The 26,754-nt window shown below is 39.1% G+C and overlaps 1 protein-coding gene across 1 annotated transcript in view; it reads right to left on the reverse strand.

The window, feature by feature from the left end:
- Positions 1-26,754, reverse strand: part of ttyh3a (tweety family member 3a) — a 63,340-nt gene that overhangs the window by 32,213 nt on the left and 4,373 nt on the right. The window contains exon 2 of the mRNA XM_026930190.3: positions 7,122-7,291. Within this exon, the coding sequence (XP_026785991.2) occupies positions 7,122-7,291 (170 nt within the window). The remainder of the gene's footprint in view (positions 1-7,121; positions 7,292-26,754) is intronic.

Consider the following 26,754-nt stretch of genomic DNA (forward strand, 5'->3'; position numbering starts at 1 on the left):
ATGGAGTGCACAACATGGGTCTATCAGCCATTAGCTAGTAAGTGCACTCATATAGAGAGGAGGAAGCCATTTCAGATTAAGCCCTAAAACCGTCCTTTTAGACAATAACAGAATTCAGACTGCACAAAAACAGCACTATGCAAAATGCCTCCTGTGTTCATGTCCCCATTAGTCATTTCTTATCAAGCAAGTGGCAGAAAGTCACAAGCTCTTTTTCATGCTCATGAGCTGCATGTTTGGCTAAATGACTAATTTGCTGATCAAAATTAGACCTTAATGAAACACAGATGGCAACCGCCATTTTCCTCACAACACTGTGTTTGCTGCTGAAGCCCTTGCTCTGTGCTCTCTCGGATATATCCACTGAGACTCCTCAGCTCCAAGTATTGCACTGATTGATTGCACAGGCGGAAAAAAACAAACAAACAGATTTTACACCTAAGCATGTTAATCAGAAACGCTTATTTTGGTCCAGTATCCAATGAAGTAAATGAAGTTGGTAGTCAATGGAACCAAGGTGTATTTTTATGTATGGATGATGGTAGGTATGTGGTTTAAATACATTTATACCCACCACGGCACTGCTGATTAGTCAGAATTGAGAATTCAGCAGCGCTGTGGCTGGTATAAATTGTATTAATGCACTCGTTATGATACATTATTGTTTTTTCTAAAAAAAATAACTTGCGTTATGGGGTTGGGGGGGGGGGACTGTTTGTTGATATAGTGAAGTTTTCTGCGAGGAGACATTCATTTAGAATCTTTGGAAGGAGTCTCCAGTGTCAGCGCGGTTCCGTTAAGTTTCCCGACACCAGATGGTCTTAGGCACAGAGGGGTTTGCGGTTTCTCGGTAACATGACAAGCTACATTTACTCGCCTTATTAACTTCAAAAGAGAAAAAAGGAGGATAGATAGACGCCTGTTTTTAGTGAATGTTTCACAACACTAAATGTAACTATAAATGAATAAAAAGTATGACTTTTTTTTTTATAAATAAAAAAATTAAGGGATGGCAACATGCTATGGTATAAGACAGAAAAAAAAAACAACTCAATAATGTCTCGATTCCTTACATAAAATGTCGGATAACTGGTTATGCAAGCGTACACATGGTTCAAATAACTTAGACTCTTTTTGGCCTCAGCTCGTTCGTAAGTTGAGAGGAATAAACAGAGGTTTCCATCATTTGTTCTCTGATTGATGAAGATGCAAGATACAAGGCAGCAACTGTCTCTTGGTAAGAACAGTCTTGATTAAGGGTTTTGAAACATGGCCCAGTGCATCCAGGCGTGTGCACCTTAGTGACATTAGACCCGTATGTCCATCTTTAAAATAAAATAAAATAAAATAAAATAAAAGCTGCTTAAATGCTGATTCATATCACAATAAAAGAAACACACGAAAGCACAGTGTGATCTTCTGCACAAAGTACAGTGTTCTCTAAAAAAACACTGTCAGCAGGCATAGATGGGTATTTACCAAAATAATAATAATAATAATAATAATAATAGTAATAATAATACAGGCATGCTCCCTTTTCCCCATCGTCGTCAGTTACAGCTGCCTCAACATGCAAGACTCTCAAACACAGCCATCCAGAGCGAGAGAGAATAACAGATAAAAGATGTTGAAATAGAGAAACGAATGGGTGAATATGAGCGCAAGCCGGAGAGAATACATGTATCAGAGAGAGAGAGAGAGAGAGAGAGAGAGAGAGAGAGAGAGAGAGAGAAGGGGTGGGGGGTGGGGTGGGGGTGTGAGATTGTGTCAGAGAAAAGAAAATCTACTTCTTACTAACTCCTAAGGATAAAATCTGATGATAAAATGCAGGATCTGCTGTCGTTAGTCATTCTGGGACTCTGGAGGCTCTCAAGTGCCATCATTCACAAAGGGGTCAAGAGGCACCATTATTGCTCAGATAATCACACACTTCAACAAACCATAACAGAACAGTAAATCCAGGGACACAGAAACAGTGTTGGCTTTCTGAAAACCTGTTGAGATCATTGATGACACTGGGGATAAGTCTCAAATCAGCAGCCGATACTTATTCATGGTCTGGCGGTTTATAAGTAATAACGTACTTCATTTCGTGAACAACAATGCATGAAGACTGTATACCGATAACTTGGAAAGTGATCATGATGAAGCCCTTTATACACGACATGGTGTTACAGAAGCCCTCTTGTCCCCTGCCTTATCTCCAGCGCACTGAGGAGGCTTTATCTGAGGCGGGAAACATGAGCTCTGCTGCTGAATACTGGATTTAGTGGCTGAAAGACACTGCGTAATTCACAGCGTTCATAAAGTCTTCACCTGCCGCGCGGCCTGACAGCTGAGCTAATCAGCCATGCAGAGAGAAACACACAGACACACACAGCAGAGCCAACCTGCTCTCTCTCATAAACACACACTCATCCTCAATCACAGTATCTCATTCTCTCTCCATCTCATCAAAATCTCTAGGTGCCTTTCACTAGCAGTTCATTTATTCACCTCACAGGACGAGAACTACACACACACACACGCACACACGCACACACACTTTCATATAGGCCAGACAACAAGAAGGAGAACGACAGAATGAATGAGAGATCTCTAACAGGGCTTTTGGGTAGCAAATACCCTGTCAAGCTAGCATATGCTAACCATATAGTTAGCTTTGACAGTGAAAATGACAAACATTTATTAATAGCACCTAGAAATCCTCTCATTGTCCATAGCAAACAAGACTTATAAATGCTCACAATGTTTACTGTTAACGATAGCCAATATGCTAAGATGAGCTATCCTGACAGGATTTCAGATCTGATTTTTCAGTCATATACATACATTTCTTTGAAATCCTGTCAGGTTAGCACATTTTAGCAAGCTCCTGTTAGCAGTGAAGATTTACATTATTTATAAACATGACTTCTGATCAAGTTAGCATGTTAGCTAGTAGGCTAGCTTTATCAGCAAAGATTATAAACATTGAAGAACAGGACTTAAAAAACTTCTCAGAAACAAGGTTAGCTTCTGCTAGATAGTTAACATCTAGGTGTAAAATCTTATGTAAACAGACAAGACAAGCCTTCTGTGGTCTGCAATATGAAAACAGATTTTATTGAATTTAGCCTGTGATTTTTTTTTTTTAAACATTAATCTTTTTGCTGTAAACTGAATAGAGGTTTCAGGCACATCTATAGAACAATATCTAAAATATCTTCGCAAGTGTGGACAAATCGCTAGCTTGGGTGCCTGGGACAAACAGATTACGTATCCTGGCTAGCTAGGAATATTAATTAGCTTGAACAGATGCTAGTCAATCTTCATAGGACACAAAAAGGGAAATACAAAGGGATGTGGAAACAAAATGGAAAAAACAGTACAGTGCAACACAAAAAACCGTTATATAACTAATGCTCACCTCACACCAGTCACCTCATATTTAAACATTAAATGAAGAGACTAGCCAGATTCAAATAAAGATTCAATTTATGTGCAAAGAGAACAGCACAGCTCAAGAGCGACATTTTTGTTAGGGTGCCAATATCGGGAGAAAGACTTATTGGGCTACATGAAGCCGTCTCTCACAGGGATTCAACTATTTTATGCTTCTTTTACATAATCTATATTAATGCACTTTTTTTTAGCTAACATATGGCCTAGCTAAAGATTTTATAATTTGTCTTTGTATAGAAAAATCTAAAACTGGACAACACTTCAAATCCAGAAGCTTATTTAATAACAAATTTAGCAACTTGGTGTCAAAACAGCTGTTAAACTAATCATATTCTTATATTTTGCCTAAAGATATATGAATGCGTCTGGCCTGCAACTTCAATTAAACTTTTTTTCCAATACGGCTCACCATGTGAATGAGATCAACACTGCTGATATAATGGAAGGAGCTAAGCATCCTGCACAGCGAATGAAGACATCACCATGGCAACAGGCTTTAGTTGTGGCAGGATGTGAGGCTGGACAATAGCTGGCTGCTGATTTTCCCACCGATTTACCACCATCCCTCCATTCCACTCTGGACTTGGGGACCACGACAAAGCACATTACCAATTTAACGTCATTAATTGCACAAATATTTTGCATTACAGTGATTAGTTTGGAGAAAGTAGTGTCAAATGAGCAGGACAGGCTGTAATGTTAGATTCAAAACATTGAAGAGTTAAAGACTCAAAACGTTAAAAAAAAAAAAAAAAAAAAAAAAAAAGAAAGATGGTTAAGTGTAGTGGCTCTATGAACACACAGCTACGACTCCTCACATACAACATACCATTAAAATAAATGGAGCCATCTGGCATTGAAGTGAAGATCATTACCATCCAACTGCAGCAAAACAGTTTTCAGTTTAAAATAATCACTATTGTTCTTTTGCAAAGCATCTTCAGCTTCTATGGCTTCACTTCAACACATAAATCAGTCAATAGCACCCTTAACATGATTACACAACTAATCCCAACTATACTATTTAAATACGATCATGATGTGTGGTGATGAGAACCAGAACTGATGACGATTCAGTACATATTCAGTCCATAAACTGTACTGCTTTCTACGCTTTGGCATTCTAGTCAGAGAGCTTTTTCATTGCTTATTCCAGGGGACCCCTTTAAAATAAATTGCATGGACCCACTTAGTCCAGATTTGTTTTATGAGTATAATCATAAAAAAAGTATTCAAGTACTGGACCTGTTTGTTTTCCCCCAGTATGTACAATATTCTCCTGGCTGCTTATTAGAGCTGTAAAGGTTTTTAATTCCTGAACCATTCAATGACGCAACACATACGGCCCAAGCTGACATTATTTATAGAGTTTTTGAGTTTTGAGTTAAACCTGTTAAACAGGCTAACAAGTATAGGAACTAGAGAGAACTCTAAAAGAACTATAAAAACTGAAAAATATTTATAACAGATTGCTAAAGGTGAGCTGAGATTACCACCACCGTAAAAATAAATAAATAAATAGATAAATAAATAGGCAGGCAGACAGATTTTCAAAAAGCGACCCCCTTAGCTATGATTCACAGACCTCTGGAAGTTTCCACTGGTTTACACGGTGTACACCAACCTTCTCAAAATGCATAATAAATAAGCATATTGTTTGTCAGTTGCCAATAACACAACAATAACCCATTTCTATTTTGATAAAAACAAGATGGGGTATAAAAATTCATCATAAAAATGAAGGAATACATGTACAAACAGCTACACTTTCTGAATACGAGCAGTCAAGTTTTTCCAGGCATTATACACAGATGCCCTGCCGTGCCTCCTGCAAACTTCTCAGACGTTCGTAGAGTTGGTTGGGCTCTTGAACCTTTCAATCCAACTCTTCTCAGCACTTCAAATCAGTTCTAAGGGCAGGCTGGAAAAGTGTATACTGTCTATTACAGAAGGCAGTAGGGCAGGGTGATATCTAAAAAAAAAAAATTATCACGATATTTCCTTATTAAAATATTGTGATAAGTCGATAATATCGGCTGAACAAACCCACAGTAATCCCAAATCAGTGTATCCTGCTGATTCTGCGACGTGATTTTGCACCGTAAAACGTGCCCCATCGGGTCAATCACCGCAGATATCCGATTACATCACCTTATTTCCCAGCCCTGGTGGATACTGCTTCACTTTGTTTCAAAACATCTGATGCACATGTTTGAAGGATGTTTTTTTTTTTTTAGGCGTCATGAATTAATCACTACTTAGAAAACGTCTCCTCATCTTTGTCATGTCATTTACATGATACTATACAAACTCCTGCTCACGCTCAGGCATTGACTTGGTGATGGGCAGCACTGCCCTATTTCACGCGCCGAGTACACAACACTGGGATTAGAGCTAAAAATATTTTTCCATTTCCACGCTACCACAGAACCAAAGGAGGCTGCTAGCACCTACTGTGAAGGAATGAAATGCTGCAGTCTTTTCCCACAATGCATTGCCACCATCTTTTATGCCCCAATAAACCGAACAGGTTTTGTTATCAGTAGGGAAGGCGTGAATAACCAGCAAGCAATGCGATGCTCTTCCTCAAGCTGAGGTAATAAACTGAGCTTTGTGACATCTGCATACTGCGAGAGTGAAGTATGTAATTGCATGTAATGCAGAGAGGTAGATTAATACGTCGTTATGTTTCGTAACGTAACATATCCCGATATCACAGATGTGTTTCGTGAAGATGTTATAAAAACTGACAAGCCCTTTAAAACAAACCCTTTGGGTATCTCTCTCTCTCTCTCTCTCTTATTGGGTGTTACGGGGAAGGACATAATTCAAATGCCAAGGGAGCAAAGAGCAAAAGACTAAAATGAAAGTTACTGCAGCCTTAACAACAATAAAAGAGACATGCTTCCGATATGGCCCATTAATCTACAGATGTTACTCGCAAGCAGGGCGCTGTGAGGGAGGAAATCACAGCCGAAACAGTCCGTGTATGGCATAGCTGCTTCCAGTAGCGCACAGACTCCAAGTGTGCAAAGAAAAAGATCCAGAATCACAGACAGAGTTTAAAGAAAAACACTGAAACATAGTAAGTGAAGATGCTTCCAGGCAGGTAGAATGCATGATACAATTAAACAATTAACATCTGACCTTGTTCTGTATCATGTATAAAAAAAAGCTCAACAGATCCAGCTGACACTGATATTGAATCAAGATGCATGAGGGGAAAAAAATCGAAGTGACTTTGAAACAGCTGGAGAGTATTTCAATTGGAACATTGACTAAACAGTGATATCAACACTTCATGTTTGTGCATTAGTGCAATATGTAAGGAAAAAAAACTTTAAGCACCTTAAAGTGATCTTAAGGTGACAATGCAGAATGTGATCGGACTGTCAGAAAGAAGAGTCCAACCACTACACAGAGAGGTTTATTATAACAGAGTTGCAGTGCATACACACAAAGACGAATGCAAATCAATATGAAGTTATTCTGATGGATTGCTTTTATCTTACGATGAAACTGATCTATCCTGACATGGTGCTCCATGCACCTGGTTCTAGAGACTTGGAAAATCAACGCCAACACCTTACTAAGACACTTTACACTCGTAGTCACCCATCGGTAGTTAATTTACACTGAGTAGGAGAAGGGAGCAATGCGTGCTGAGAGTAACTCACCTGCACACGAGGGTGGCGATGATGACGCACCAGGCCGTGCAGCAGCAGTCGGCGTTGGGCTGCTCGCTGCTCTTCTTGCGGCGGCAGCAGAGCCAGAATGAGTAGAAGAGGAGGAAGAGGAGGTCCAGGGCCAGGCAGGCTAGAGCCACCGCTCCCAACAGCAGAATGGACTGTAGGACAACAGGAGAGACAGAGGAAACTGATTAGTCTGAGATCTTGATGAACGTTACATGAGATGATATAAGAATGTGCAGAACATAGTCCAATATAGCAGAGCAAACAGATGGAAGGATGAGTAAAGCTCTCAAAATGAATGGGATTGTATGAATGCATTGCTTATTTTGGATTATAGCCCATGTTTTCGCACATTCTGTCAAAGTAGCTAGATCTCCATTCAAATGATCAGCAAATTCCCAAAAAAACATTGGCAAAGAAAACTTGAACAAATTTGCATTAGCATTAAACACTGAAGACGACTGACGTAACACTGTGATACTGTCAGGGAGAAGAGATTGTAATACCGAAAGTGCATGTCTGTTTTTGGCTCGAGCACCCACGGTTTTGCAGAATTGGGCTATTTTTAAACTACAGCTCTATTTTTTTTTTTAATGTTTCCACATAATGTATATACCCAACATGGTCAAAAGTATGTGGACACCTGACCATCACATCCATATTTGGATCTTCCCCAAACAGCTGCCACAAAGTTGGAAGCACAGAGTTGTCTAGAATGTCTTTGTGTGCTGTAGCATTACAATTTCCCTTCACTGGAACTAAGTGGCACAAACCTGTTCCAGCATGACAATGCCCCTGTGCACAAAGCGAGCTCCACGAAGACATGGTGTGTGAAGGTTGGAGTGGAAGAACTTGAGTGTCCTGCACAGAGCCCTGACCTCAACCCCACTGAACACCTTTGGGTTGAACTGGAACACCGACTGAACCCCAGACCTCCTCACCTAACAATCAGTGCCTGATCTCACTAATGCTCTCGTAGCTGAATGAACACAAATCCCCACAGCCACGCTCCAAAATCTAATGGAAAGCCTTCCCAGAAGAGTGGAGCTTATTATAACAGTAAAGATGGGACTAAAGCTGGAATGGGATGTTCAACAAGCACATATGGGTGTGATGGTCGGGTGTCTACATACTTTTGGCAGTATAGTCCAACCATACAGGTCTAATACAATCCCTCAAATTAAGTGTGTCTATGTTATTATAAAGATGTATTGTTTTAACAATGGTCTACATGGTATTCTCATAGATATCCTTTCCCTAGAACCATTTAAAATGGTAGAGAAGCTGCAAGTTTTTAATAGTGCTTGTCCATCGGGCTGCTCTTGCCACACAGATCTGGCAACCTAGTTATGGCTGCATTTTCCATTTCCGTCTTTTGTCATTTTACCAAAAACAAAGCATTATTCATCAAATAGAGATGTGCCCTTTTTGTAATATGTGTCTTTTGTAATCATTATGTAACACTGGTGACACTGTTGATCCAAAAGCCTTTATTACACATGTTTGCTTGTTTTAATGAACCGTCCAAACAACAAGGGTGCCGACTTGCAACACTGAAGAAGCCTCCTGCTTTGAAATACAGCGACATGAAGATTGTACTTGTTATGTCATTGTTATTGTACTTGCTACATGCCTAGACTTTCAGTCTGCTAAAACCTAACAAGCTAGGGGTAAGTGCATTGGGGTTTAGTTAGCCAATAAAATCACTATGTGTCCTAATCTTAACAAATCATAATGTCATATGTGTGGTCTCAAACTAATTCTTATGAATAGTTCTTATTATTAGTATCTTATTAGTAGAGTTCTTGATGGTTGTAATTGTTATGAATAATTCTCGTCACTGCACATAGTGAGATGAACACACATTTCCAAGGTGCCAGACCAGGCTGTTATAATCATTTTAGCACCTTAAGACTGAAAGCCACAAATTCTTTAAAGACCATCGTGCATAATGAAGCCCACCATCACTGCACAGCATGGGACAGAGTGACAGACTTGGTTTCATGTCGGATCTGTTAATTTCGGGGAACTCCTGTTTCTATGTGAGGTTTTCAAGTCTCAGAAAATCCTAGTCTCCTTCTTATCCCTTTCAACCTGTGCCAAGCTGTCCATCAAGCTCGCTAGGAGATCACAGGCGACTGAAAACACAGGCATATCTGCTCGTATGTGCCAGACTGGAGGAGAACCTTATGAGCGAACAAGCAAAAACAAGCCTTGAGGTTCGGATCACTCCAGCTGAGAGGGAAATGAAGATCTGTGGTCACCCGCTCGCTGGCACTCCACACTGTTTTGAGAGTGAAACCAAGATGATTAACCAGAGATAAAGTGTCCTGCTGAGGAGTTAATCATGTCATCCCACATCCACCTATAAGCTGAATCAAATAAACAAACGGCTAATACAATCATATAACTCAATAATCCCTCCCTTGGGACTTGGGAGTGTCTGGTACAATCTTTCATAGATGTGTTTCACAAACTCTCTCTTGGTTAAATGAAAGATTTGACTCGATTCCTAAATACACTCTAATTACCAGAACGGTCAACGGATGTGCTTGTGGTGAAACGGAATGCGGTTTGTGCTCCATCTCTTCCTTTTATGAGAAAGGATCTGGGGAAGAAAATGCATTATCTGATTTCTAGACCATTTAAAGGAAGACATGCAAATCAGTCTTGAACAAGTATTCAGCTCACTTCCCAGTGGGGAATGCTAAACATGGATCTAAACTTGCACCTTGCCTTCATACTGCACTAGACAGTGAAAAATGAACAATATACACCATTCAAACAGATACAGCGTCTTCAGCAGCAGCAAGAAAGTCACTTGAAAGTGGAGGAGTAAAAACTTATCATAGACAATACAAAAACTCTTCCTACAGGATACAATACATATCTTTAAACCTTTATCTTTAAACAAACCTTTGTGGCAAGTTGTTGTTGGCAAACCACCATCTACACCTTGTAAATCTATATCTTAGACAAAACACCTTGTCCCTTTCTTCCTTCCTACGCCACAGGATATCCTGTAGAGGTCCGAGGTCCAAGATCCCGTTGTGGCAGGGCCTGATCATTCTGAAGTACCTGCTGCTTTCCTGTCTTGATGCTCACTGGCTCTTCAACATGGGTTCAATTCCTCCACAATCTATTCTACAAGCCGTATTGCTCCCACAGCTGTGAATCTATGGCACTTCCTTCAAACCTGCATGAAGTCTGCTGGCAACAGTCTTATTGATGGCATCAAAATCGACCACAGCTGACAAGTGGTCTTATTTATTTCAACTACTCTAAGAAAACCATCCAACCAGCATTTTGATCGTGTCTCCAGTGACCACTTCTGATTGGATTTCATACATCACCCCAGCTAGAGCTGCACATTTCTTACGTCAGTCTTACGTCAGATGGAAAGGTCCCGTGAATCCTATCGGGAGACTAATTCCAGCCATGGGTGTTGCATTTATCCATTAGATTAGTGATGGAGAACTCATTCAGCGTGATTTCCAAAACAGTCACAATGATTATATATTTTCCGGCTAGGGCAATGATGCAAGCGATTAGTCCTTTGTTTCTGGACGCATAGGGATGTCTCTGCATTCACACTACAAATGTCTGAGTGATCAGATCGCAATGTGTCTCCGAGACACATTGGATCCTGTTCACACTTGTACTTGGCGCTGTCCACTTACACCCAGGACACGTGTTAATGCCAGGTGTGAATGGGACCACAGACAGTGAACAGCACATCAGACAATAGATGAGTGGGATGAAGTGTGACATGTTTGTGAGAGGGAGTTGCTACGGGCTGGAGCAGTTAAGTATCTGGATAGTCACCAGTGGCGTGATAGACCTGTAGTGCTTCTGCGATGGCAGTTTGACAAAGAGGTGGATGCCTAGATGTTTGGGGTCGGCAGCAATTTTCACAGCTCTCCTCTTTGCCCTGATGGTGTACAGGTCCTTGATTTTGGCAAGTTCACAGTCGATTATCATTTCAGCTGAGCAGATCACTCACTGCAGTCTGGTCTTGCAGATGGAAGAGTCAGAGGGGAACCAGACTGTGATGGAGGTCATGAGCACACGCTATAATGGCTGAGTAAAATGGTGGATGGTGGTTATACTGTTGACCTATTTCAATTAGTTGGTAATGGTGGTCCCCAGTAGGCTTGGGATGATTGATGATAGGATCCAGAATGGCCAATAGATTTGCTGTAAGGCTGGACAATTTAAGTGTTTGTCAGAAAAGGTGGTGTCTGCAGCTTTAAGATCGACAAAAATAAATTATTGCATTGTATCTCTTAATATGCGTTTCCTTTTCGCCTGTTTTGCAATCCTATACAAACCTTAATAGCCGGTATTGTCTTAACTTCCCTTGTCTGGGCTGCCAAACAGATAAAGCAGTGAATGTATTCTCTCTCAAAACATGAATGAGGAATTAAATCAAGAAAATGAAGCAATTTTTTGTTTATCAGAACTACTCCGCTATACAAAAATCAAGTATCTCCGCTGTTGCTCACTACAGAGTATGAGTATGTTATATATATGTTTTATAATGAGGTTACAGCTAATAACTTGTTAGGTTTATTTACAGGCCCAACTTTAGACTCACAAGCATTCCTGACCTCGTTAATGGGTAATTAATATTTTTTTTAAAAATCTGAATAAACGCTAATGCTAGTGACTAGCAGCTACAGCTTCTAGTATCTTTTCTGGTCTAACGACTTAAAGTTTACACAACACTATGTCATTAGACCAGATAAATACTAGAAAGATACTAGAAGCTGGTTACAAGTCAGCCGTAGCTGCTAGTCACTGCTGCTAGCTGCATGCACGCACGCACACACACACACACACACACAAAAACAACAACAAACAAACAAAAAAATCATTATAATGTGTTTGTAATGTCTGAATGAACCATTCTGAATCAAAAATGTGCTTCCAGCTAGAACTTCATTGTGAATACTTTCGTTCTTATTGATCTCCAGGGCTTTCTTCATGCTACACAATTTCATTACACAAATGCACCGCTCTTTATTGCTACACAAAAACACTGGACTAAAAGTAAACATGGTTGAATTTACTGAAGATGATTTAGGAGGTTACCAGGACCTCCAGATTTTCGGAAACACCATTCACAAAAACCATTTCATCCTGACTCTTGAAGCAGTTAAACTCCAGGCAACACTAGGATCCATTGTGAGAAGGCTATAGAAGGAAGGACAATGAAAGGTTATGCCTGGGAGAAGAGCCAGCAGGCACTCAGAAAATGATTCATCAGTGTTTAAAGAGTAACAGATCCTGTCAGAACTGCATTACTGGCATGCACTGATTTGCTGTGTGTGTGTTAACTACGCCTTCAGAATCAATTAGCTTCATGCAAGTTAGTTTTAATGGTAGTGCGAAAATGATGTAGACCTTGACACTAATGCAGGGTAATGAAAATTGGTATCCAAAAAGCACCAACTTAAAAATAATTTGGAACTATCGAGTACTGAAAAGTCTTGGAAAATTCAGTGCGTTAATAGACAAAAATTAGCAGAGACTCAGACCTTAAAACTTTACCAACCAGCTTTCTGATATTTGGTCTACGTTTGTCAGCAGTTAGCATCTAATTAAGCAATATCGTACGCGCCATCGAGCGGTTATACTGAATATCGGTACGGCTGTGATTCGGCCGTAGGTAACTGACATTCAGTATACCTGCACAATTGTTAGCATGATATTGCTTAATTAGATGCTAAATTCTGCCAAAAGTAGACCAAATGTCAGAAAGCTTCTTAGATACCAACTTTTATTAGTCAGCATTAGTGTCAAGTTCCTAAGCATCATTTTCTCACTACCAATAAAACTAACTTGCATGAAGTTAACTGATTCTGAAGGCGCCGTTAACTTACACTCAGCAAATCAGTGCGTGCCAGCAATGCAGTTCTTTCACGTAACAGTTCTATAAACAAGAATATAATTTCGAGTAACTGACATTTTGGACACAATATGGCCGAATGTTCTGTTTATTTTTGCTCAGCTAGTGGAAATAGATCCCAAAGAAGCCACATTCACTTTATACGTCGTCGGCAAACTCGGTAGCTAGCTCACATTGATTTGGACATTTCTGTTAAACATGCGTCCGGCAAGTTATATTCCTGAAAAGGAAAGATGATCATGATGTCACTAACACTTCTGTAGTAACCATTCCGAACTAGGAAGTGGAATTTTATGTGGCGAACATATACGAAACGTCCCAGTGCGGTTATAGGAAATATAACACTCTCGGAACGCAGCTTGACCAATCAAATTAGTGGACCGGAACCAACTGTTGTATAAACTAGCATTTAATAGCTTTCTAGTTAAAAAAACCTTAACTACTATAAACCAAGATGGCTTTTGTGTGATTTCTTTGTGCATTTAGAAAACTCTGACTTCTGCCCAGTGGAGACAGTGAACAGTACAGCATTTAACCTATACACCCAATAGCTCCCCTTTTTTAAAATTCCCATGAGCCTGGAAAAGAGGGTTCGTTGCAATTAGTGAGATTACCATCCTGCCACATCTCCCCCTTTTGCTGCTCAGTGTTTAAAGACGGGAAGAGCTCCAGACCCTGCTCCTCTAAACAACTGTAATCTCATGAAGATTATCTTAATAGGCCTTCTCCTTCCTCATGCTGAATGTGGTCCACCACAGCGCAGCTCCTCCTAAAAATAACATCCCACAGAGAGAAAAAGCCTACAGATTTGTGGATATGAGCTCTATCTCTTTTTTAAAGGCATGAACGTTGCTTGCAAATCATTCACATTTAACTGCCTCATGTACACACAATTGAGATTATTAACACGGGTAGAGATGGCAGCGATCTTATATCCAGTATCAGCACAAAATGGTGGATAGAATATAAACATATCAGAGAAAACGTGTTGGACGTCAAATCATTTATCGAACGGCAAAAACTGGAATTCGACTTGCAAACATTTTTGGAACGTGAAATGTTTACATATAAAGACTTCTTTTTTTTTTTGTTAGAATTGATTTGATCATATTTATACTTTATTATATTGGTTATATTTACAATGCAAGTGATTTTTGTATGGAAGCATTTAACTGTGAAGTGCTTCAGTTAAAAAAAAAAAAAAAAAAAAAAACATTTAGTAGTTTTTAAAGAAATCATTAGGGATGCGTATATCGGTATCGGCTGATACTCAATGTTTCATTATCGTTATCTGAAAAGCAAAAGTGCTATCGCAGCATCTCTAAATACAAGATTTAATATCATTCCATTCCACACCTACATTTTTTGCTTCAATTATTTCTTATCCTTTTGCTTCTTTAGATAGGTCTATGAGTTTAGCAGGTCGAAACATGTCATTTGAACTCCTGTGCTCATGAAACGAAGCACAATGAGGACCAAATCTACACTGAAAAATATGGAATATGTGGTCAGTCAGACTTAAGAAACCATATTATGTACAGTTCAGATAAAAATAGTAAATTTCTCATCAAAATGTGATTTCATTGCTTCATTGCTAAATGTAGTTCAAACAAGTAAATTACTAGATTGAATTATGCAGAGAGAGCACATAGTATTAAAGTAAAACGATTACATTAGGAATTTTGCCAAATCATTATTTAACAGGAACTATAACTATACAATTAAATTAAAACATGCGCAGTGGTAACGTGGCTGTCGCAGGATCCAGCGACCTGAGTTTGATCCTCAGTTCAGGTGAGAGCACGAGTTTGATTTTATTCAGGGTTTTGAAAATACGTGCTGTACGGAAACAAATTGTGTTACTGTAACTCAATTCAATCACGTGGAACGATGTACGCATTTGAATTAAGTAAATTCAATGAGTTTTTTTACCTAATCTCAGCGAGGTAGCAAACAATGTTGGTGTGGCTAGGTTCGAGTGTGAAAGCAATCCATCACCATGTCTGTTAACGTCGTCTCGTAGTGCATCCGTACTAAGAAGCAGTGAGTTGAGGTTTGACCTGTAGATATGGCGAGGTTCCCTGCTTGCTGAATATTTAGTAAGACAAACACTTACATCAGCTTTTAGAAACAAAAACCAAAAGAATGTCATCTAAAGATCTGACTCATGATTAACTTGATCATGATATAACTAATTATTATAATTAACTATTATAATTATAATTATGTTAATGTTTGGGATGGGCATAATATCAATATTGTAATCAATTTTATCACAATACACTTACACAAACTTAATGCTAAAATTTCCTATTAATTCTTCGCAGATTTTTCCTTCTATAATAGTTAAATAGTATTACTTGTAAATATTTCATTTTTTAAAATTAGCCAATATTTAAATTATTTCTTTTTCTAGACATCATCAGATTCTTTTTTTTCCTCTGCTCTGCTGGCAGCATGTCGTCAAACCTGTATATTGTGATCTATATCGTTTCGTAGAAATGCCTTCAAGTACTGCGATGTGATCTTGTGATATGAAATGGCCCATGATATGATGATATTCATACCATTCAACCTTATTTAAAGTGCTCTTTGATATGAATATAATAACTGAAACATGAGGTGCACTAAGCTATTTGTTTTATGCATATAAACAAGAGTGAAAAAGAGTGAAAAATGATCATTTCTTCCTTGAAATCTTCCATCCATCTCATGACAAAACTGCTACAATGGGTGAAACCAAAACTTCAACAGAGCAGCTCAGAAAACACAAGCGCAATAAGAGCTTTGTCTCATCGTACGACCTTAAAAATCTGTAACAGTGCACATATTTTATCTTCAGTTCTGTGGAACTGCTGACATTCAGTGGAAAATAAAATGGCTGAATCTTCGCTTGTGTGGAATGACACTGTGTTTATTAATGGTAAGTATGAGATGTGCTGATGGAGGACTTCACAGACTGCGTGTGACGTCCTGGTCTTCCACAGGCATCTGCTACTACAAGACTGGAAAGATGATTCAGAAAAAAATCTAATTCCTTTAGCTGTATGTAAAATATTTCTGACCTAGTATTAAAAACCAAAAACAACTTCTCCTTTAAGGTGGAGTTGTGTGACATTTTGAAAAGCAGTTTTGAAGATTTCTAGGTTTTCACCGAAGTCTTCAACGTAGTTAATAATAGGGCCTTTCGCACTGTGAGAACCTTTTCATAGTACCTGAACTAATTGTGGAACTACCCACTTTTTGGCGTTTTCGCACCTCCGGAACTGGGTCCGATTTTAGTACCGGACTGCCTTTTTCGAGAACCAAATTAGCTCCTACTCCGGAGCAGGGTCTAACCAGCACAACTGGTACTATCCGTGACGTAAGGAGACGTTGATTGGCCAAACGCGTACGAAAACGCCCTCATCCGCCATGATTTAAAACGCCGTGTAAACATACTGTAGTGTCAACTTATTTCGCAAGTATGGTGAACAGCGATAGATGGACGTGAGACGCAACAAAAACACAGCTCCGATCACAGCGTCCTCCATCCTCCGGTTGTTTCTGTTGTTCTTCTTTGTTTCCGTTGTTGAACGCCGCGCACAAATGACGTCGCTGTCGACCGGCTTATGTCACTTCCTAGTTCCCACTGTCGGTGCGAATGCAACCCTTTAAACGGTACTGGGAAGTAGTTCGCGCAAAATCGCCCAGTACTTTAGTACCGTAAATTTACTTCTGGAACTAAAGCGGTGCGAAAGGCCCTAGTGTCTCTTAGGTTCCAGTTAGTCCTTGTGTGGAACAGGAGTCCAACAATGAAACAAATTTGATTCAGTGTATGAGCAAGAGTTTGGCACAGACTCTGAGCAAATCCTGACAGGAGCAAAACTTTAGATTCTGTGAGTCCTGATCGAAATGCACAACACACCAAAATCACCAAAAGCATATCCCTTGCAGTTTCAAATCATGTGTGTTCGGCAAACTTTGGGAAAATGGGGAAGTTTCACATCAACATTCAAATCTAGTCTTGTTCCAGAACATTATTCGCGATCTACGTAAATAACGCATTTATGGCGGTCGTTTGTTTTCATTAACCTGAATTTGCTTGGGAATCTCTCCCTTTACTATAACATCACCATCTCATCATCACGTCTTACCAATTAAACTTAGATTTCTAAGATTAGAAATCCATCATTTGGAAAATTTTCATTTCAGAATTTTCATCACTATGCTGAGCTAATGGAACGTAACGTCTGAGGATATGACAATGATATTATCGTTTCCCTCGGATTCCTTTTCCGTTCAGTTTCCGCCGAGTAGAAAGCACTTTGGGAAAGTGGCAGGAATCTCAGGAGGGGTATAATCATTTAGTTTTTTTTAGCCTTTGAACACCATGGGAGTACGCCTGACCACACACATGCACAAATGATGATGTAAAACTTCTTAGGAAACCTTAACCTTGTTAACCTGTCGGAATTTTACTGAGACTAATAAAAATCCCACCACAAGCGAACAAATGGTCACCATTAGAGAAGGCATTCCCAGCCAGCAGCACCTTTGAAATTGTCCAGCATTCTTCAATGCTAAAGGAGTCATGTGACAAATTTATTTGCAGTATTCTGCTGAGAGAAACAGCTTGTGTTTCCTGTCTGGCTCAACGACGAGACTGCCTCGTCAGCCTCGCCACGCCAACAAACTGACAAAACAGATTAGCAGCACCCAAGCTCTCGCTTCCTGCGACTCAAACGGCATTCCCGTGAATGACGTGCTGGAACAGCTATCACCACCACACACACACACACACACACACACACACACACACACACACACACACACACACAGCATATCTTGTGTTCCATGGGTTTGTTCTTAGATAGGGCATAACTATGCGTCATAAATAATTTTCCCTTGAACAAGTTAGACTCATCTTTTTTGGTCTAATATCATTAATCACTTATTATATAGTGAAGTGCACAAAATGCTCTGCAAATCAAAATTCATGTGTGAAAAATCAAATCGATTTTGAATAACGTTCTCTAAGTCACGCTGTTGACGAGCAAAATGACAGGCGACTATTCATTTTCTTTGTACGTGTGCGACACAGAGCCATGATTTCCGTGACAGCGGCAACTGACAAAGCGACATTTGAATCGACATTTTCTTAATTCTATGCAAATTTGGAATGGCGCGGTGAAGTGACAAATTGGACTGATTCATTGGACTGATTCTACGACCCGTATGGTCCGACGTTTCTTCAGTTCCCCACTCACAGCTTTAGTACCTACCTGCAACTAGTTCCAATTTACCATTTGACACTAAAAAAAATGGAAAACAAATTTTATAACTGTGGTTTCATGTTATCCTGTCATCTACAACCTCTTGTTAAATGTGTATAGAGACATTACGGGAAAAAAAAAAAAGCTTGGAAGGAAGTAACAGAGATCGTTGGTGCCTCTGGTGAGAGTACGCTGCTAGTACAGGTAGCTAGTTTTGCTAATCTGTCAACGAATCTGGCACGAAGCGTAGCATGTAACATAAATCAAAACCAATTTTCACACTAGTTAATACATTATTAAATAATTCGCTAGCTTTAAAGTATAGATATATATTCTTTTTATATATGTGTGTACACACGCAACATTTTTGGTGTGTAGGGGTGTTTTATAAACCGCTCAGGCATACAATTGTACGTTCACATTTAGGTTTCTTTATAAAATGAGGCCCCAGGTCCTTTCTGAACCCCTCTCGCGTGAGAAGCACATTGTCCCCTTCGACCCCCAGTGCTAAACACTGAGCACGGCGCCGTCACAGAGTAGCGCCAGCTCCCCCACACCGAGTATAGGGAGTGGGTGTGGGAGTGGAAAAACATGCAGTGTTTCAGCTCCAACAGGAAAGAGGTGCTGTTCCCTTGGAAAAGTGCCTATTAAGGGCTTTAAACGGAGGGTTGGAGTTACTAGTCAGAGTACTGGTTTAGAGCACGGATAGCTGGCAGAAGGGAAAGCGTACGTCAACCTTACCTCACGAAAAGGACAGAAGTCGTTGCAGGTCAGACAGCTATAAACAATAGCATAATAATAATCAGTGCAGTAATGTAAAAATGTGGCCAAGAAAGACTGGCATCGACAAGAAGAAGTACAAAGTGCTCTCATTATTAAAAATCCAGCTGAAACCAGACCAGTCTTGCTGTGCTGAGGCTTTACCTGCTGGGATCGTACCAAAAAAATCATCTTTTTAATCATGATCTAGCACATCAAGTAAAAACGCTGGCTGTTCCTGGTGATTATAACCCTGCGTTCATACTAGCGAGCGAAAAAGCTTTACTAGCAGAAAGATGAAGACGACTGTTCATTTTCTATGTTCTTCTTGTGTGATACAGAGCCACGATTTCAGCGACAGTTGCAAGAGACAAAAGGACATCGCGACATGCGAGTTGAAATTTTCTCAACTTATTTTAACAAATCAGGTATGACGCAGTAAAGCAACAATTCCAAACCATTGACTCAAATGATTCCTCAGACTAATCGTATCATGTGGTACGACATTTTTTCATTCCCCCTCTCGCCACTTTAGTTCCTACCTGGAAATAGCTTCTATGTACTGCTTGAAAAACTTATAATTGTGCTTTTATCTTGTCCTGTCATATACAACCTTTCGTTAAATGTACATAGAGAAATTACGAAGAAAAATAAAGCTTGGAAGGAAGCAGCAGGAAGATCACTGGCGTCTCTGGAAAGTGTTTGTAGCTAGTACAGTTAGTTTGCACACCGTAAACTTGGCACGTAAATGAAACAACCAATTTCTACACTGATTAGTGCAAATTATTTAATTTGCGTTTCTAATTGTGTTCATAACGAGTTAGAAAAACATTTAAAGGTATATGGTCACACCTCTGGTGAGTGTATGTAGCTAGTACAGTTAGCTTGCAGTGCTAGTCTGCTAACAAAGCTAATACGAACCTGGAATGTAACATATATCAAACAACCAGTTTTCCCACTTTTTTTCCCCACTTTATTAAAATATTGTGTGAAAGAAATTTGTTTTGGATACATTTTGGCAACTACCCTTTTTCATCTGAGCTAAAAAAACGCTGAACAGACACGACACACCCACGAAAGACAAACTCCAAGCTTCTCGCTAGTCCAAACCCAGGATTAGCATGAATTCTTTTGCAGCATTGAGGATTTTGAACCTGTGGTTTTGGCCACGCAAAACCAAAAATGTTGGCAAAACCAACATCCATCAGTGACCTGATAAAAATTTAACGCAAAGTTATTTAGAAATTTAGACGATTTTGATAAAAGATCTGACATTTGATACCAGAGCCTTTTATAGCTTCCTAATCAGATCATTATAACAACAATTTGTTCAACCTTATTTCAGAGTATGGCATTTTTACTCTAAAAACCTGATCATATCATATTTTTACACACAAGTCAAAGGAGTTTATTGAATCATGAGCGCATCTCAAATGTCCCCAGACAGCTTTCTTTTTTTTTTATTATTTTTTTTTTTTTATAAAATTATCTCTACCGTGGAATTGAACAGATATATATATCTTCCATGTAACCAGAGAACAATCCATGTAAATGCGAAGATGAAACTCATGTAATCTCACATGCCTGACCAGATCAGCTCTTAACTAATGCCCAAACATGGCACAATGCAAACAGAACACCACACAGGGACAAAGTTGGGGCAGCTATAATTACAGAGACATGAGACACAGGGACAGTAAACAATCAGCAAACGTCTGTTTACTCTGGGTATCATTTCCGTACAAACACTTTGCTCTGCACAGTCAGCGCGCTTTTGGAGATTACGATCGTATAAACAGTTCACAAAATACAGAGACTGGACCTGTCAGCTTTCAATGATCTTCTAAAGAATATGCAAAAAAATGCAGCAGGACCGGTGTGTTTGAGCAAAAAAAGCTGGTGTAAAAGCATATCTGTTTAATCTGCTGTTTATACTGCTTGTGTCACCTTGTTTTGTGTTTTATATATTAATATATCAATGCTTTTATTGATGTTTAATTAATGATTTAAAAACACTTTTGGTATTTAGGAACATTTTATAAATCAATCATTTTATAAGCCGCGTACATGTGATGTACGCAGTGACATCATATTCGAATGACAGTAATTTTTACTTTAACAGAGAATGTGTGTTTATTATGTAAATAGTAAAACTCGACAAAGTACGCTGTTGTATGAACATAATGCACACGGGGGTGGTGTGATATGGCATGACGCGAAGCGGAGTGCATTATTTTTGTATAATAGCACGGTCTGGAGTGTGTTATTCCGCTTATACCACAGCGATTTGCCAACGATTATGATGTTTAATTTATTCATAAATGTCACATCACACGTTTTAACCGTTCATAGATAGATTTAACATCCAGGAAACAAGTTAGTTCCTGTTATCACTTATGTTATAACCTCGATAAACAGTTGTTTCCTCAGCAGCATCTCCTTTCTCTGTCTGTCTGTCTGTCTCTCTGTCTTTTTCCCTTTCTCTTTCTCTCTCTCAAAAAAAAAAAAAACAAACAAGAAAAAAACGCAGCTTATCATTTTTACCGAGAAACTTGAAAGTGTAAACTCCTCTGCCCTGAGGACTTTCCTGTTCTCGGAAACTTTGCAAAGTACCGTGACTGTTACAAAGCGCTTACAACAGAGACTTCTTACATAAATGTTAAATAAATGTCTCCTAACAAAAAACGTCACCACATCAATGATTATAAGTTTTATAAGTTTTATTCAGAAGAACAACCCATTTTAATCCGCCTTACAAGTCCCTGTGTATGATAGAAACAATAACGTATTAGAATGAGCACCTTAATATAAACTTATTTTTCATGTTACAGCCAGAACTACAGCATGTCCCAGAAGTCTCCATATATAGGAGAAATTAACATTTTTTTAGCCTTCCGAAATTTTTCATACTTAGTTTATATTATATATATGGACAGAGAGAGAGAGATTTTTTTTTCAGACAGTCTTTAAGAATGCCTTTGACAAAAGAAGAACATATTGAAATCATTCTCATGGCTGGATCGGGAAGCTGTTGCAAGGTTGTAATGGACTTTAACAGGAAACCTGGTGAGCACATCACACACCACACTGTTGCCAAACATCTTAACAAATTCAAAAAGACTGGAAGTGTTGCAGACCAACCGAGAAGCAGACGTCCGCGAATATCCACTGACGAAAGACACAACCAACATGGTGCTGGCAAACACAGTCCATTATGTATGGAGACTTTTGGGACACTCTGTAATGCACACCTTCTGACCAATCGGATTCGAGAATTCAACCACGTGTATAAAATATTTAAAATGATTAATATATGATTAATATGGTATGAAATGATTTAAACCATACCATGGTTGAATTCTCAATTCAGAAAGTGTCAATAGTATTAACAACTGTAACATAAATGACACAAAAGCTTTATATTAATGCGCTCATTCTAATATGTATGCGTTCCTATAGTAACAACTCATTCACATAATCTAATCCTAATAACAAAAGGATTACAAAATGTGTTTAACAAAGAAAAGCGTAAAATCATTGACATGGTGAGTTTTCTGTTATGAGATGTTTATTTAACGTTTATGAAAGGAGCCTTGAGTGTCGTCCAAGTTTTCCAACATGGGAGTAAGTCTGTGTTAGTGATTACGTTATAGTAGATATATACAGTCGTTTTTCATCACCAGGAACTCTTTCTTTATCTCTCGAAGTTAACGAGACAAAAAAAAACCCCTGCAGCTTGTCATATTACTGAGAAAGTGGAAATCGCAATGTCGTCGGCCCCAAAAACCTTCCAAAACATTACACTGTTTAAAAAAAAAAAAAAAAAAAAAAAGTGACGTGGCGTTGATTAATAAATTAAAAATTGGAATCATTGGCATATTGTGGCACAAGAAGAATGCTATCTCTGACATACAAATTCAACAAGTACTCAATTTTAAAGTTTGATTATTTCTTTATTTGTTTATGTATAAGCAATTTGTTCCCTTCAAATTTTGTCCCCAATGTGAACAGACATTAAGACTAAACAAAGAAAATACCACACACACCTTCTAAACTCATCATCCTGGTGACCCACAATCGAATATTTATGGCACATTATTAATAATGAATAGAATTCTACAGACGCATAGTCAAAGTCACATCTACCTCTTTCTTCTTTCAGCTTCAAAAAGGAGTACGTTTCTAATCCAGGCCTTTGAGTTTCTGTCAAAATGAAATGTAGGACAAAGTTCAAACTTAAGAGCATCTAGATAACCGTCCTGCGGAGAAGGCTTAACCTGATGTAGTTAAAGGTTAAGTCTGATCCGATGGACGAGTGCCATGCTGCGGAGGACGGGCGGTCTTCCCTCCCCCAGCCTCAGCTGTGCTGTACGCTACACGCCAGATTAGCTTATCTCCGTATGTTATGGAAGACAGCAAATCCAAATCCAAGTGCAGCTCAGTTATACAGTTATACTAGCGCAAGCCACTCAGCCCTTAGTCAATCTCTCTTCTGTCGTTTTCCACGCAAAGGGGGTTTGTTAGCGAACGGTACATCTAGTCCTGTTTTTTAATCTCTGAAATGTTGATAAAATGAGGAAGGTTTCCATTTTTGTAACACACATTATGATCAAAATAGTGCAGGCTTACTCAGCATATGAGACCGTGTTGTGTTTATGCTGAATAAACACGAACGCTTAGAATATGCGTGACACCATGACGCACCACAAGGCCTGAAAATGTAAGCCAAGCAGACGTATACTCAGTTATGACAAATCGGGGGGGGTGGTGGACTGAATCATTTGTCGTATGACAGCTGGTTGTGCGACAGTCTATTCACACATTGCTGATGTGTTCACACTCTCTCAGTTCAAACCTCCGACTAGGAAAAACCAAAGAAAAACACTTCGGCAACTCGGAATTCGTCCTCCTCTACTCGGAGTTCAGCAAGTGACGTCAAATCAACATGAGCAGGAACAGTAAACACAGCAGCACTTCTTACCTTTAAATCACTTATGCTATAATACCTACAAGTACTTCCTTTAGATCAGTCAACATCCAGACATATCTGCTTCTTAAATCTATAACACTGACTATACAGTTCCCTCTTTTTGGAGGTAGATGTACATCACTCATCACAGTTAGCTGACTAGCTTGTCGCTAACAAATGATGAATTTGGAGCTGTCCATTTTCTCCCCCACTTTGTAGCACGAATGCAAGGAGGTCATTCATTTCTGATCTTTTCCACTTCCATTCCACTCCCAGGAACCTTAAGTCTGTAAACCACTCAGTTATCAGTTCCTCATTCCAGCATTCCCAAGGAAAAGGCGAGTGGGATTTATCTTCGGCAGGCCGCAGACTTTCAAACTCACTGCCACTAAGCCTTAGGACCTCCTTTCCTTTAGACGTTTTTAAACCCAGGCTAAAAACACACCCTGTCACTCCGGCTTTCGAGTCCGGCTGACTGGACTGTCCTTTTATTCTTTCTCTCCTTTTACTCTCCCAGCTTTTACTCTTCTGCCTTTTCACATTCTCTTCTATATTTTATTAATTTATTTAATTCCCTCGTTCTCTGCATGTCTATTTATATCTTAACTGTATTTTTCTTTGAGCTGCTTCTTAATATCCTTCGACTTTTTACATGCTTTAGATTCTGTACAGCACTTTGGTCAACAAAAGTTACTTAGTTGTAGAACTTTGTGCACATCCTTTGCTACCCACTCATTCTTACTTCCTCTGTTGCACTTCTGGTTTTTCCCCATTTGCTTGATAATCCGTTCCTTTGGGGGAAAAAACCTAAAGAACATGAGATTGAAAATGTACAGTACTTCATTGTTAATTTAAACAATAAAAAGGTTTAATGATCATGACTAAGAGGCTTGGCCATTGATTATTATTTAAACCAAGAGCTTATAAAATCCCATGCAGCCTCAATGAGTTTTAAAAAAAAAAACAAACAAACAAAAAAAAAACTACAGATCCTAAAACACTAACGCATTTGTCAAAGTCTTCAACATTAAAGAGATAACTGGACAAATGGAAGGACAAACCAACACCCAAATTTGCACCTGTCACTTACCCAGCATGCTTCACAGCCTGTTTAGGACACTTGGTGTAGTGTTTATTCAGGCGTCAGTGAGCCATCACTTCGTTTTGTTTTGTCAGCTGATAAGACCATCTAGGTAAAGTTTGCCAGGCCTGAATCTCACATTAGAAAAGCAGAACAGCTTTTTGAATTTCTGAACTTGTATTTTTCACCTTTCCCCAGTAGAAGACGCACACTACTTAAGGTCAAAGAACAACATGTGTGAAAGCAATTTGCTCCCGAGCTGCACCATTGAATCACGTGGCAGGAAGTAACGTGACAAATTGAATCTAAACTGGCCAAAAACATAACGTCTGAAACTGAATTCCTTCTCCGTATAGAGCGAATAAGGTCCACCTCAAAAATGCTGAATTATTTTTTTGCAAGCATGTGAACAGCTTCGTTGAATAAAAATAAAAAGAAAACAATACTGAATAATAACAATAATGAATTAATAAAGCAACAAATAATACAATAAAACAAACCATTTTAATGTAGGTAATGGGACGTAAGTAGGTGAGGTAATGTACCAATTAACTCCCATTTTGGAAAGACTTTGCGCACAGCAGACAGAAGAAATCGATTGGGGAATCGATCTGGACTCAGAGGACTTGAACAAGCAGTAGTAAGGATACATGAGGACACGAACATGGCAAAACAAGATCCTAGACAGGTCACAATCTTTCCATTGTGTTACACCACACAGACTGGCCAGCTGGCTTGGCGTAATAGTTGAGATTTAAAAGAGCTGGATCTTTCTGCCTCAGTAATAAAGAGATCAAATAAGAAACCAGAGGTGATAAAAAAACGAACTGACATGCGGCAGCGGGTGGAACACGCTTTGGGAGATAAGAATAAAGTTAATTATTACAGAACAAATAACCTGGCACCAAAATGGCTGCAGCAAAGCAAACAAAACGGGTAAGAAGTGACTTGAGTGTGAAAATGGAGCGTGGTGCCAAAAAAAGGGCACACCATTTCATTGTTAAAGCATTTTTAAACAATTTTTAATTCAAATATTAACATTTAAAATAATATTTGTCCTATTCAAGGCTCTCGACAACCAGTGTCCTCTCATAACAGCGCGTTTTATGCTGCGTTCGTGGTGCCTTGTAAGTGTTAATCTGCAAGTTGTAATGTCGTCATTTCTCACCTCGGGATGTTCAATGTGCGAAGTGGGGAAAAATAAAACAACAACAACAACAACAGCGACAACAAAAAATGGACGTCTCCACGATAGCGTGTTGTTTGTTTGCTCTGTCGGAGCACATAAGCTCATAAAAATTGAATTGAAGCGCACTTTTACAGTTACAGGCCGGAGTGGCTATTGGTGATGTTCTACTATACTGAACTTTAAACATCCATGCAACATTCTGGACTGAAATTGAAGCACAGCATCAACAGCTAGCCGGCTAACGTTAGTGATAACTCTAACGTTGATGATTAAAACTGTGATTAGTACAGTCAATGTTATAGATTTAACCAAGTATGGCGTCTGTAATTGATCTAAAGCAAATACTGCTATAAACTAATTTAAAAGTAGAGAAAGGGGACTTCATACTGTTCACGGTGTGAGCGGCCATGTTGATTTGACGTCACTCTGTAACAGGGAAGGAACTGGTAGTTGA

The sequence above is a fragment of the Pangasianodon hypophthalmus genome, chromosome 23, assembly GCF_027358585.1.
Source record: "Pangasianodon hypophthalmus isolate fPanHyp1 chromosome 23, fPanHyp1.pri, whole genome shotgun sequence".
Classification (NCBI taxonomy): Eukaryota; Metazoa; Chordata; class Actinopteri; order Siluriformes; family Pangasiidae; genus Pangasianodon; species Pangasianodon hypophthalmus.